This window comes from Aplidium turbinatum, chromosome 9, assembly GCF_918807975.1.
Source record: "Aplidium turbinatum chromosome 9, kaAplTurb1.1, whole genome shotgun sequence".
NCBI classification, from domain to species: Eukaryota; Metazoa; Chordata; class Ascidiacea; order Aplousobranchia; family Polyclinidae; genus Aplidium; species Aplidium turbinatum.
In genome coordinates this window covers 13,327,799-13,341,391 of record NC_137480.1, presented here as the reverse complement: position 1 = coordinate 13,341,391, position 13,593 = coordinate 13,327,799, and the positions used below count along the sequence as shown (strand labels likewise).

Here is a 13,593-nt window from a genome sequence, read left to right as displayed (position 1 = left end):
CTATTTTGCTCCTCCTGGCTTCCACGTGCATACAGAAGCACGTGCCGTAAATTTAGGTTTCGGACAGTTAAAAGTTTTTTTCATTTCGGGTTCAAAGCTTAAATGTACTGGGGAAGCCCTGTTTTCTTCGTTTGTGCTTACGTCATTACTCGTTGTAGCGTTGTAAGGACTGTATGCTTCGTAAGTGGAACTTGAAGCTCGAAACGTTGGTTTCGGAGCTTGCTGAGACAACTTTGACACTTCTACGTAACTTGGAGGGGGAGGCAGGTGATCAAAGGATAAGGGATTGCAAGCTGGTTGATTTGGTGACCAAGTATGAGATGGAAAGATTAACATGTTCTTGTCTTTTGTATCTATTCTTGAGTTTTCTTCTGATAAAAAATCTTTTCTGTCTGCATGATTTTTCAGCATATTTGACGACTTTTGTTGCATAGGCCTACTGCTATTTCCAGTTACTGAAATAGATAAGTATCGTAATGAAATATCTTTGTTTTAGTTTTGTCATTTAGACTAAACCTGATGCAGATTAAAAAAATATTAATCTTAAAAAGTGTTTACAGTACCTTGAAGTTTCTTATAAGTTAAAATTACAGTTGAACATTTGTCAAAAGATTTGCAAGTTTAACTATAGACCATGAAGTCAAGAACAGAAAATATAACCGGTCATTAAATCAAGATAGGCCTACTGTGTATCCATTTCAGAAACTGTGTTGGTAATTCTTTAAAAAAATCGTGTGCAAATGTAACTTACTCGAAGCAGCAGAAGACGAATTAGATTCTGAGCTGATCTTTTGAACTAGCTTTGGTTTAGGAGCAATTTTTGGAGGAAGCTTTGGTGCGATAGACTCTCTATTTTCAAACACGTGGCTGTCTTTTTCCTCTTCATCAAGGCGTCTTTCTGAAGATGAACAAGACGCCTTGTCGTACGATGGCGTGGATGATGTGATTGAATTGTTTGACTCAGATACCAAGTCAATTGACTCATCAACACAAACAAAATCAGCTGCTGAAGGAAGTCTTCTTGAAACGTAATAATTTTGATAAGGACATGGGTCCTTACTTTTATATTTTTTATTAGCGCTTGGAAGTTTCTGTGAATAAAGAATTTACATCAGCAACAATAGCATTCTTGTTGAAACAGGTTTAGATCACATTCATATTGAATTATTCAAACTTGGTCCAAACAGAGCGTAGGCTATGGTTAGAAAATATTTTAGCCTACGCTCTTTCGAAATCCATTCGAGCATAGGAAGTTTGTTTAAAACCATTAAATGCTTACAAAGATTAATTTTCTCCTCAAAACTGATCACATCTCCACTGATTAACAACTGCAATCATAGTGACATAACCAGACAGACAATTTTTCTCATAAGGTGAACGCGTACAGATTTTAAGCAAAAAAAAAGAAAGATTGATAACATGAACTTTGACTACCAACTAGCTTCACTATGTTCATATAACGGCAAATAGGCTACGACGCATAACAATTAAATTAGTGACAAGTTTCAGAGACACGCACACATCAGCCCAAAAGTATCATGAGTAAAATAGTTCTTAATTTTCATCACTTACTGGTGAGTCAGAGCCAGAAACTTTCCTAAATTCACCCAACACATTAGACATGTTTTCTTTAGTCCTTTTCGGAATTTGCTGTATTTGGCCACAAGTAGAATATTCTGCAGAAGGCTGTATATTTTGCTTTCCTCCATTGCACTCTCTGGTGTAATTTTCCATACGTTTTTGTTGCTTTTCAAACATTTTAGCTCCTTTGCCTTTCAATTCTGTTAGAATTATTACAAATCATTACAATAAATTATACGCTACATAAAAAGTGCGAAGCAAAAATAAACGAATCCGGTTTGGTTGGTTGGTTGAATCTTAATCCTCTGACTGACAAAAGCTCTGGTAGATTTTTTGAATCTTTATCCTCGGACTGGCAAAGCCGTGATAGGTTATTCCTGGTAGTTTCGCATACTTGTAGAGGCTCTTGACGCAGAGCAGGTGACCGAGATTAGCAGAGTGAAATTTCCGATTGTTGAAGTGTTGTTGCCGGGGAATTATTCCATCTATTAGATGCCGAGGAATTGACAAACGAGGAATTGGAAAACAGTCCTTAACGTGTGTTGCTCAAGCCCACACCCTGAAAGTCGAACCAGCGCCGCTTGATCTTAAAGCTTCTTCGTTCACGAAGTCATGCGCTAACCAACTGAGCTGTCGGGGCCGATTATTTTTGGTAAGGTATTGTATACTTGAAAAGGCTTAGTACCACTGAAGTAGGACCGGTTACGAAAATTGACAGAGCGAAGTTTCCTCTTGTTGTTGAAATGTTGTTGTCTATGAATTAATCCATCCACTAAGTACTGCAAAATGGAAAGCAGTCCTTGAAACATGTTGCTCAAGCGAACACCCCGAGCACCGAACCAGGGCCGTTTGATCTCGAGGTTTCTTCCTTTGTACAAAGTACGGCACTTAAGTACTGAGCTAACGGGGCGGACGTCTTCTATAGAAGGGCATCGGGCGATAAAGTCGAATTTTATCTTGCCAAACTAAACAGTCGATTTTCCAATATTAAATTTGTTTCCTATTAAAATTTACTTACCTCCTGCAATTGAACCCAAAGGCTGGGATTCTTCAATTCTTTGCCTTGCAATTCCTTGAAAATGTTCGATGTAGGAAGTTTTTGGTAACTCTGTGGCAACTTTTACTGGTTTGTTGAAATGCGTTGGCTCACAGATTCTGAACAGTTCAACAGAGATAGTTAGCTTACTATACACTATTATAAATTGTCGTATAACTAACTCATGCAATAAATTTACAGAAGTAAAAGGCAAGCTGACTAATTTTTAAAGTATAGTTTTGAAAATAATGTTGAAGTATTCGTTATCGCATTCAATTTATAGATTGAAATATTAGGTTTTTTACGTGAGTCACACACATTTTTTGCCATAAGCAATTGCTGTAGGGTAGGCCTATACTCACTTATTGCGCGATAGTGGCCTTTCATCTTCGTCGAGTTTTGCTCCAATAGAGTTCGTTTTTTTATACACCACAGCCATTTTGGGTTCGTATCTTCCTTTACTTGGATCTAACAACTTCAAGCAAGCAGCTACTTTGGGTTTTTCCGCTTCGTCGTTTTGTATATCACCTAGTGCGTCAGAATCTTGCACTGAGTCATGGGATTTTGATGTTGAAATGCCTTGCGCTTTTGTGCATGGAGTACGATTGTTCAAATTAACTTGTGTTGTGGTGATATGCGAGTTTGCTTTCAAAACTTCTGATTGTTGATCCTTTAGTGGCAAAGAAGGATTTTCCAGATTAGTGGAATTGTCTTCTAAATGAGTTTTTGCCAATTCTTGACTTCCTTCAGCTGAAAAACCACTGCCCTCATACTTTTCGTTGTTATCAGAGTTTGAAGGAAGAGACGGCAATGCGGAAAAGCGGTTTGGTTCTTGATTCACTTGATTTTTTTTCTTAGTAGGATCTTTATTAGTTGATTTCACAAACGATAAATTCTTTGCTGAAGATGCTGCTGCATGAACAGATTTTGGAGCCCACACGGGGGTTAATTTGATGCTTCCTTGACTACTGTTGGAAGTGATAGGAAAGGGGTAGGCAACTTTTTCCGTTCCTTCTGCAAGATGTAAACCATTGATTAGTTTCTGCAATGTAAGTTTACAAAAAGGAACTGTCCTGTTCCAAATCCTCAATTTTAAAACGGTGCTGGAGGACATCGGTTAAAAAGTAAACAGTGCTTAAATTAGTTATTAGAACTGCATAATAGCCTACTTTTTCCTTCTTGCTTTATTTTCCACCCCTTTTGTATACCTACGTTACTATCACCAGTTTTGCATCTCTACTGGCAAAAAATAGTGTGCAATAATGCTGATATTGTATGTAGCCTACAACTTTCTTTGTACATAATATCACTTCGCAACAATCGTTAACAATGATCTTGAATGTATTTAATCTTAGAGACCGACTTCAAATCAATCAATCATCAACCATTTTATTTTTCGTCACGCTTCCGGGACGAAAAAGATACTAACTACAAAAATCGATATAGACCTACCAGCACGTTAATGAACGGAAAAAGGTGGCAAAACCTTGAAAGGTTTAAAACGTGCCTGAATGGAAAATCATGTACCGATAGTAGGCTATATATCAGTAGTTATCACGGCCACAAAACCCAAATGCATACGAGGTACAAGCAGTACTTGTCAGTAAGTACAGATCTGACTGATATTGTCAAGCTTTGACATCATTATCCCAACAAAGGTTATGTCAAATGAGGACCAACCTGCCGAGTTTTGCTCTGAATATTGCTTGGGCTGAAATTTCACGGGAGCCCATGATTTTCCGGAAGGTTTTATACTTTTTGTCAAAGACTTCATGTTGTTGTTTCTTTCCACTTTGTTGATGTCAACTGCTAAGTGATTGGAGTCTGACAGTTGTGGAGGGGCAACGTTAGGGATCGGAGGCTTCACGCTTCGAAATCTTAATCTATGCGAACCATCTTGTTGCACAGACTGCTCTCCAGTGTTTGTGATATTCAAACCATGTTGATTATCATGAAAAGATGTTTTTTCTCTCGTTGGAACTGGACTGTCGTCATCCGTTGATGAGTCTTGTTTTGTCCAAAACACTTCTTCTCCAGGTGGGATGTTATTTTCTTGTTCATTGTAGCGGTGTGAAGGATGCATGTTGCTCCCAACTCTGTAGTATTGGTTATAATCATTTTCTTCGATTTCACTTCTTTCAATTCCATCTTCAATTCGGAAGTCACTCATCAAAATCCTTCCTTCTGATGGCTGTGTCGCGTGGATGTTTTGGAAAGTTACTGGAGTGTGGCTAGATCTTATATCACTGTCTTGAAACTCTTCTTGGTAATTTGCGTTAACATCATTTTCTGCATGGCTTCTCATCTCATTTTGCTGATTAGAATCATGACTTTCATCTGAATTTAGTTTATTTTCGACAACAAATTTTTCCATTCGATGTTTTCGTTTGGCAAACATCTTTGCTCCTTTTCCTTTCATATGTACAGCGTCCATTGCCAAATTTTTAAACTGATGATGTAATACCTGAAACAGCAAGATGTTGGTTGTCGGTTTGTGGCGCTATGATAAATAAAATTGTCTGCAAGGTAATCGCAAATGTCTGGACATATTAAAACTACTGTACAGTGAGTGTACACTGTTGATTATTTTCCGTAAACAAATCGACTTTTGCATTACAAATGATGCAAATCAAATCGACAGTGCTATTTAGTATCATCAAATGCATCAAAATTATGTTAATATCGGGATCACTGATATCAAGACTGTCTACAGTTCTTTAAATCTACTATAGTCGCTTGTCCACTCTCATGTTTACACGTATCTAAACTTAGGAATTATCTTTAAGTGTCTTTCAAAGCTTTATTTCATATTAATGATTAGATTGTTGCTTGTCTTTTTTAGGTATAAAGTACAATCTATCACCTACTTTTTCAGAAGAAGTCAAGTGCACGTCTTGCTCTAAAAGATTATTTGGTCCTGGATGATCATAAATCGGAATCTCGTCATCGGAGGAGGTAAAAGGAGATGGTTCCGACTCTTCCTGGCTGCTTGAATCCTAAGAAATAATCTCATGACTTTACAAAACATAATGCTCAAGTCTTTCAAAAAAAAAAAAATACACACCATATCTTTATCCTTGAAAATTTACTAGCACGAAGAGTGGAGCCAACTGCTGCTGGCATTAACGAATACAATGTATTACACTTGGGCTGCTCAGACATTTGTTTTGCTTTGCAAATTACAGAAATTGCTGAATTCAATTAACGTTTCTTTCCTAATATTCAACATCATGTAGCTAAACGATTGTCTAGAGTAAAAACGCTGAAAATCATTAAGCTTTTCTTTCAAGTTTCTTACTGTGCTAGGATGATGATCAACGGGTTGAGTTCCGTATCCAATGATGGTAAACTTTTCAGATCTCTTTTTTCTTTTTCTAAACATGCAACTTCCACGAGTCCTAGACCTTTTATCCCGCAACAATCGTGATATCTTTCCGCACACTTGTTTTGCCTCTTGTTTTGTCTTTGTTGCGTAACCGACTGGCTGGTCTAATTTAAAAATAAATAAATATTTTTTTATAATAGTAATAAAAATAACTATTGAGAGAAGGAAATTTTCATTACATTATACTATAAAACTGTTTGTGCGATATGTAAAACTAAACAAGCCAGTTAAATCGGCATTAAGTTTCGGTGCCAGAGATTATCTTTTGTTCAACAAAAAATCTGACTCTGTCGTTTTCACTGGTTAAGCGATTTTTATGAACAGTGAGCTGCTGAAAGCCAACAAAATGATTCAATCGTAACCAATACTATTCTAAATAAGTTATACAAACAAAAAGCCTGTCTGTGATTTTTTTACTAACAATAAACTTTTCTGAACTCTTTGAAAAGGCTGAATAACCAATGCTATAAAGTTGGGAGCAACATGTCTTGATTGCACAACTTAGCCTGCTTATTGAAATACCATCGTTCAGCAGGCAAGCGTTTGCATGATGCTTAACTCTTATTATTATTGCAGTTCTATTTTAGTTGAAAGTGGTAAGCAGCTGCTGATTGTAATTATCACCTCATTGTAGATATTTAAAAGTTTGACAATGGATGTTCATGGTGGTTATGTTTGCAACTACTGCACTTCTTGCATTCCAGATAACTGGCCTCCAAAACACTTGCTTAGTCACTCATACCGACAGGGCCCTTGAGAAGCTAATTTGGGCTTGGTACCAATGATTTCTTCGGGCCCCAATTTAAAATACTTACAAAAAAACGCATATGGCCGAAGGATACGCGTGATGGTTTCTTCGAACTCCCGGGCCCCTTGCAAAGTTTTAGGCGCCTAAAATAATTCCGGGCCCGGATCCAAAGTACGATTTGAACCTTCCTGTCAATGCTAGTGCATACCGCTCCAGCAAATAGTTCAACACTTTATTGATACCTTTGTAGGCGTCTGTATTGATCTACTATAGTTTACAGTTATGTCTGCAATATGTATTATTAAGTTGGGAAGTTCTAGCAACATAGTCGTCAGCAGTCACAAAAATGGCTGATAGAAGAATTCACTTAAATTGCTCAAATCGTAGGCGATCGAGAGGTTTCTTATACATTTTAGTATTTGTATGAAATGAAAAAATTAAATAATTAAATTATATTGCAAAACGTACTATGGTCAATGATGTTTGTGGAAGGCAAGCGCAGCTGAAATAAAAGTAGAAACCCACTGAAAATATTTGTTGTAAATGGAGTGTTTTGTTTGCAAAGTATAAGCCAAAAAAGGTATGTTTTTACATTTTGTTTTCTAGAGAGGGTGGCGGTTTGCCTTTTCCTCCTGTCTAACATGCTCTTCCAGATAGCGTATGTGAAAGCTGTGTGAGTTTCTCTGTTCATTTCCAAAACTTTTACCTACTTTTGTTTGCATGAGTGTGCAATAAAAAATTTAGGTCAATGTAATCGTCAGTGTAGGGGAGGAAATTGATTGCGGTGAGATCATAGGTTGCAGAACATTGATGATTGTGTGCCTGATCTGATGCAGACGTTCGTAATTATGGTCTTTCAAAATTTTTTTGTTATTTAACATAGTTTTGACTTGTGTTTGTGGCCCATTGATTCAGATTAATTTGCTCCTTTTCGACCTCTACTTATTTTTTCTTCTATCTTTCCCCATAATGTAACTTTTTCCAGATCCCTATATTTGTGGATGTGACTTACAAATCTTAATACCTGTCTCCTCCTAACTGTTGTTATTAACTCCTTTTTGTTCTTGCCAATTGCAAAATTTTGTCATTATTTTACTTTTCAGTTTATGAAATCTTCAACATTGCGCTGTACAAACTTACTTTATGTATAATTTACTACTTTTACCTTTTGCCATTACGTTTTCTTTTGCAGGGATGAAGTATAGTTCTTCTTCGGGGCGTTTCATTTCCCTGTAATGAAAAAGTAACTTACATAAAGCATACATTAAATATATTAACGCCTTTTAATTTAGTACTCTATAGTCTATACACTCTACACTACAGTACCTTAAACATATTAATAGTTTTTTCTTTGCAATGAGTAGATTAATAGATTAGTTTTACAAATGTTGCTGTTCGCTCTGCTACCATTAAGAGAGCATTAATATTTTTTTCATTAGAAAGATGTATTTTCAAGATTGTTAACATGATCATTTGTTTGTTTCCTTGAGAGGAAATTTAAGACGAAACTTCATTAAAAACTGAAAAATATAATTTCATTTTTTGGTTGGTTTTCGAATCTTTTACGAATAGATAGATAAAAAAAAAAAAATGTAACCTACAAGTGATCTTTGAATAAATCGTCTTTATTTTCTTCCATTTCTGATGACATTCTATCACCTTCAAAGTCAGGTGATGTGTAGACTTCAAAGTCCGTTGAAGCAAACTGCTCCTTTTCGAACTCCGTGGGAGACTTCATTAGATTTTGTGAAACAAACAAAGAAGTAGTGAGTTCTGAAGCAATAAAAATAACTCTAGTCAGTAGCGTAGCCAGGAATTTTGAAAGGGGGGGGGTTTGACCACGGCGGGGGGTCTGGGGGGCCTCCCCTAGAAAATTTTGAACAATTACTTTGAATTCGGTGCATTCTGAGAGCATTTTTAACAAAAATGTGGGTACGAATATTCCTGTAAAATGGTGCTGTCTGGTAGCATAGCAAAAGGATAAGATCATGTTTTCTTCGGCATTTTTCGGAAATAAAGCTAAGTCTCTGTGTTTTCTTGTTGCTAATTCCTGGCTGAGATGTTTGAATGTTTGGTATTGGCAAAACTCGCTCTTTTAATGCAATTTTGTTTAATACTAGGCAATTTTTTTTTAGACTGAAAGCATCATTCTCAATATCGTGACGTCACACGCGTGCCAAAGGGGGGTTGTAACGCCCGAAACCCCCCCCCCCCTTGGCTACGCCACTGACTCTAGTGTAGTAACTCAAGTAATGCAATGAATCTCAGATTGTCGAAATCTAAACAATCTGTATCTTGTCAATCTAGACAATGCAGACTCGTGACGTTTTAAAGCTTAATATTTTGTTTCTTTGTGATATTTTTATTGAAGTTTCATTCATTCCAATAATGGTAGAAACTTAGGCCAGCAGATAGGCTAATAGTTGAGAAGGAGCGATCTTCCTGGCGTCAGCACTACCTGACTAAGGTAAGGATTCAATTGACTATCAAAAGCAGCGGTTGATAACTATGTGGCATGAATTAGTGGTGCTATACTGATGAGCCCAGCCTCATAGGCGAAACACGTGTCTATCGCTGAATTCATGCTACACTCGACTGCCGAGAAACAGATAGACTAATATATTGCAATTATTAAAAATGCAGTTCAAATGCAGTGATGTGCAATGAAGTGCCAAGGCTATATACTAGCCGAGATGATAAAGTTTTGTCTCAAATTATGAAGCATTGATTAATTATGAGAATGTTTATTCTCGGACTGACAACAAAGACTCTTTGAAAAGCTTAATTCTGGCAGTCTGCATTCTTGTAGACTGTAGAGGCTTTAAACGACCAACGCAAGCCCGGTTATTGAAACACAGAGTGTAGTTTCGTCTTGTTGTTGACGGGGAATTATTTCATTCACTCGGTTCCGTGGGGTAAAGCTGTTCATGAAATGCATAGCTCAAGTTCACACTCCGAGAATCGAACCAGCGCCACAATCTTTCGATTTCTTTGCTTACAAAGTGGACAGTAATCCATTGATTTACCAGGAATGTCTGTCAATATGCAGTTCATGTTGATCGATGGACTACAATAAATTGATCCTAATTAACAAAAAAGTAATTTAATACCATTCTTCACTAAACTTTTGATTTGTCGTGACTTTTACAGAAGTACTGTAGGTAGCCTACAGATAGGCTACCTACACAGTCATTCGTCTACCCTTAAAATCGCCCAAGCAACTTGTTAACATTGTAAAGTAGGCTATAATGTAGATTTTTTATGCGTATCTTAGTAACAGTCGTTTAGTATAAAATTAACCAGCATGTATTAATCAAACTTTTAGTTTAACATTGCGTTTGTCAAGAAGTATAAAGGAGAATATTATTATTTTATGTGCCTATACAGAAGCGTCAATGTTCCAGCTTTTTGATCGTAAAATTATTAGGAAAGATTTCAAAAGTTTTATTTATAAACTTATCACTGAAACATCAAACTGTCATTAAACACTAAAAGTTTCTATTTTGCTAGCCTGTCCTGTACATTCCACTCAGCTAAACTATCCAAGGAAATTTCGATTACAGAATTGCGCAGAATAAACTGTGTGAACATGTTTTAAAAATTGTTGAAAAAATTTGCTTTTTGATAATTAACCTCTTTGAACCTAATCTTTCTTTCTATTGTATGCATTTAGTGCGGAATGTTTCTGAACTAAAAAAATGCTATCGATAAAAATGTTCAATTTGCACTGGCTAAGTTGCATAGACTAAAAATGAAGGGATCGCTGTAGATTGCTTGAATTTTCTTAAAGTATCTTTCGCATTGTTTCACTTCTAACTCTAATTCAATCAAAAACATAAGAAACACGGTTTCTTGCTGCTGTCATCACTGTTGATAAAATTCGATATAATTTGATTAAATTTTAAAACTATCGCTTTCGTTTCCCGTTAGAAAAACTGTGTCTAATAATAGAAAAAGTTGCTTCCAGTTAGATCCAAGTTGGGCCTGCTAAAGCTGGTAGATTTCTGTTAGTCTATTATTTCTTTTGCATCATGACTTCTCGAAGAGTTTCGAAAGCAACCTAGCCGTTCTGACGTCAAGGGCATTTGAAGTTGTTTTTATTTTTTTCAATATCTACCTAATTCTAACAGAGTATGACGTTAAAACTACGCAACGAAATAAAACCAATATGCTTAAAACCCGGATGATAATGCATTGCTAATTGTTTCACCATTTGCAGCATCCACAGTCCACAGCATGCGAGGACTAAATGTAATAGTTTTGAATAAAAATTCAATTAAAATGTTATGCATTTTACCGTTAGCTTTACGTTGTCGTGCAGTGCTGATAAGGAATTATAGTGTCATGATCTCGCATGATAACACAACGTCGGTGAGTCTGTGCATTATCACTGCAGACTTCAACATGGTCTTCAACCAGTTCCTACATCATTCAACTAATTATAGATCTCACCACTGTTCGAATATTCAATGTTCTCAAAATTTGGTGACCGGTTGTCTTTTTATGAAATAACACTTTGTTCAAGTGTACCAGCGGGAAAATTGTCACAAAGTCTTCTTGTCAAGCAAACGCTACAATTTAATTTCACTGGTTTTAACAGACCTCGATTGATGATGTGTTCAGCTTTTAGTAGGTCTAACTCTAAAGTCATAATTGACTATCACGTCTAAATCACGGACAGAAACTTTATGCAAGCATGGATGAATTGCCATAATCAGGCAGACTTGAGCCTTCAGAAAAGAGACCTATATCCAAACATTGTTCTGGGTCAAAAAATTAATATTGTGAAATTAATTTATTCATTGACTGTTTGCAATCGTATGGCGGGTAATGTCAGAAACGTAGTCACAAGCTTGTTGGTGAAAACACAGCGCATTGTATAAGAACAGTAAATGCATGTTGATATTTTACTTTGGCTTGTGCACTGCATATCTTAAAACGTTTGTTCTTGTCTAGACTGTTACCACATTTTCATACTTTACACTACAGAGACCATTAAACAGCAAGCAATATTTCAAACCGCAAAAGAATCTACCACAGTTAGAAAAAATTATTACTGCATAAATTTTTAAGTGAATCTATTGTTGATGTCTGGAAAGTTTGATTGTTTGATGAATCGACAATACTGTTGGAGATAAGCTTGATTAACATACAGCACACTTTCATGGCCATCTTTTCTCTTGGATGGTTAAATTTTTAAACGTTGAATAATAGTGAAGCTGTGTTATGAGTTTACCAGATGAGTAAACAATCACTGGCAAGGTTATATGCCAGACAGCAAATCAGTCGCTTTTTACATTGATTCAACGTCTGCAGACGTTGAATCAATGCAAAAACGACTAAATTGCTGTATGGATGTTTTGTATTTGCATTCTCAAGTAGCAACTGCAATGGCAGCTGTTTGAAGTGGCAGGATGGTCTCGTATTCTCTTGGGACGATGAACACAGAAGGAACAATATAATTGAGTTCATAAACAAATTGCAATAAGTAGCCTACCTAGCCTACTTCGTTTTTTTTCTTGTAATGTTAAATAACGATAACTTTCAAATTATTGAGTGAAAAAGTGAATAAAAAAATAACAGTAACCTCTCAAGTACATGCGGCTCCACACAAAGTGAAATTTGCATGACTTTGGCTCTTTTTTATTTCTTTAAAAACAATGTCCTAAAAAGACATTATTGCCTAAAATGAATGTCTAAAAAGACATTATTAAACGTAACTATGGACAGTGGCCAGTGTTTCGATCTTCCGATCTCTTCAGCGTAGTATAATGAAAGTGGAAAGTTGTCTTGAAGTTTTGAGATGATGGTTTCTAAGAGTGATATTAATAAACCAATGAGAGTTGATTTAGTTTTTAATTTCGGACTCCAGCGAAACGTAACTTTACCGCCAATTAGAAAGTGTGATTTTACTGAATGAAAGTTTAAGAACTTCTTAACGAGCATTTTGCTCCTTTTGGGAAATTGAGAATGCATCAATACTTCCGCTGCGTTAAAACCATCCAACAACTTCCAACACGACGTTTTCGTCGTGTTTGTTTGAAGTTTCGTGAAAATTTTCGTGAATTTTTTCGTGAATCAAAGTTTCGTGAAAATTTCTATTAGCCTACAGAATTGCATAGAAGAAACTGTTTGAATATGCTTCAAGAATTGTTACAAAAATTAACTTCTTGATCATTACCTACTTGAAACTAACCTGTTTTCGATTTCTTTTCTTCCCAAGAGCCCGCTGAGGTTTCGAGCACAAGGGATAAGTTGAGCAACTGCTCCAAAATTGCCTCCTTTAACAGCATTGCACACTTTACCTCATTCTGATTTTTGTGACAAAATTAAAAATATTTAAAAAAACTACAAGTCTAACTAATTTAAACTTTGAATAAATATCTTTACTTTTTATACCTACCAAAAAAAAAACAGATTTGATTTGCGTAGTGTAACAATGAAAATTATTCAGTTTTTTGCAGCAACAAAAAAGTTAGAATTTGCAAATCCATTGTAAAATGCGATTCTCACGGGACATAACAAATACATTAAATGAAGTAGCATGATGAGTGATATATATTCAGAACAAAGAAAAAATTAATTCCACCAACTCGTTTATCCAAAAGCAGGCGTTGCTCATCTTAGCCTACCCCATTGCACACTTTACCCCAGTCTCCGCTATCACTTAAGTTTTTTTGCTTGCGATAATAATTTCTCACAATTACTCGTTGAAACTGTTCACAAACCGGCCTTGGCAAAATTGCATGTTTTTTTTGTTATCACTAAAATATTAAATCGGCTAGAAAATGAAGGGCGTCAGAAAGTGAAGGTACGATAAAGTACAGATTGAAGAATAATTGA

General features: G+C 36.0%; 1 protein-coding gene across 1 annotated transcript; it reads right to left on the bottom strand.

The window, feature by feature from the left end:
• LOC145776711 (uncharacterized) lies at positions 1-8,458 on the bottom strand. Its single transcript, XM_082587939.1, has 10 exons — positions 8,352-8,458; positions 7,916-7,980; positions 5,916-6,106; positions 5,485-5,613; positions 4,298-5,081; positions 2,980-3,631; positions 2,600-2,736; positions 1,573-1,781; positions 752-1,091; positions 1-455 (listed from the first exon to the last, which is right to left on the bottom strand). Exons 1-10 carry the CDS (start codon positions 8,399-8,401, stop codon positions 1-3), a joined length of 3,012 nt encoding a protein of 1,003 aa, XP_082444065.1. The 5' UTR covers positions 8,402-8,458.
• Positions 8,459-13,593: the final 5,135 nt, after the last annotated feature.

Excerpts from the sequence above, each read along its gene's own strand:
- LOC145776711 (XM_082587939.1), bottom strand. The coding sequence starts at position 8,401 with ATGTCATCAGAAATGGAAGAAAATAAAGACGATTTATTCAAAGATCAC. Across the intron at positions 5,082-5,484 it reads ACTTGACTTCTTCTGAAAAA|GTATTACATCATCAGTTTAA; the intron begins GTAGGTGATAGA and ends TTGCTGTTTCAG. Across the intron at positions 1,092-1,572 it reads TTTCTGGCTCTGACTCACCA|AAACTTCCAAGCGCTAATAA; the intron begins GTAAGTGATGAA and ends CTTTATTCACAG.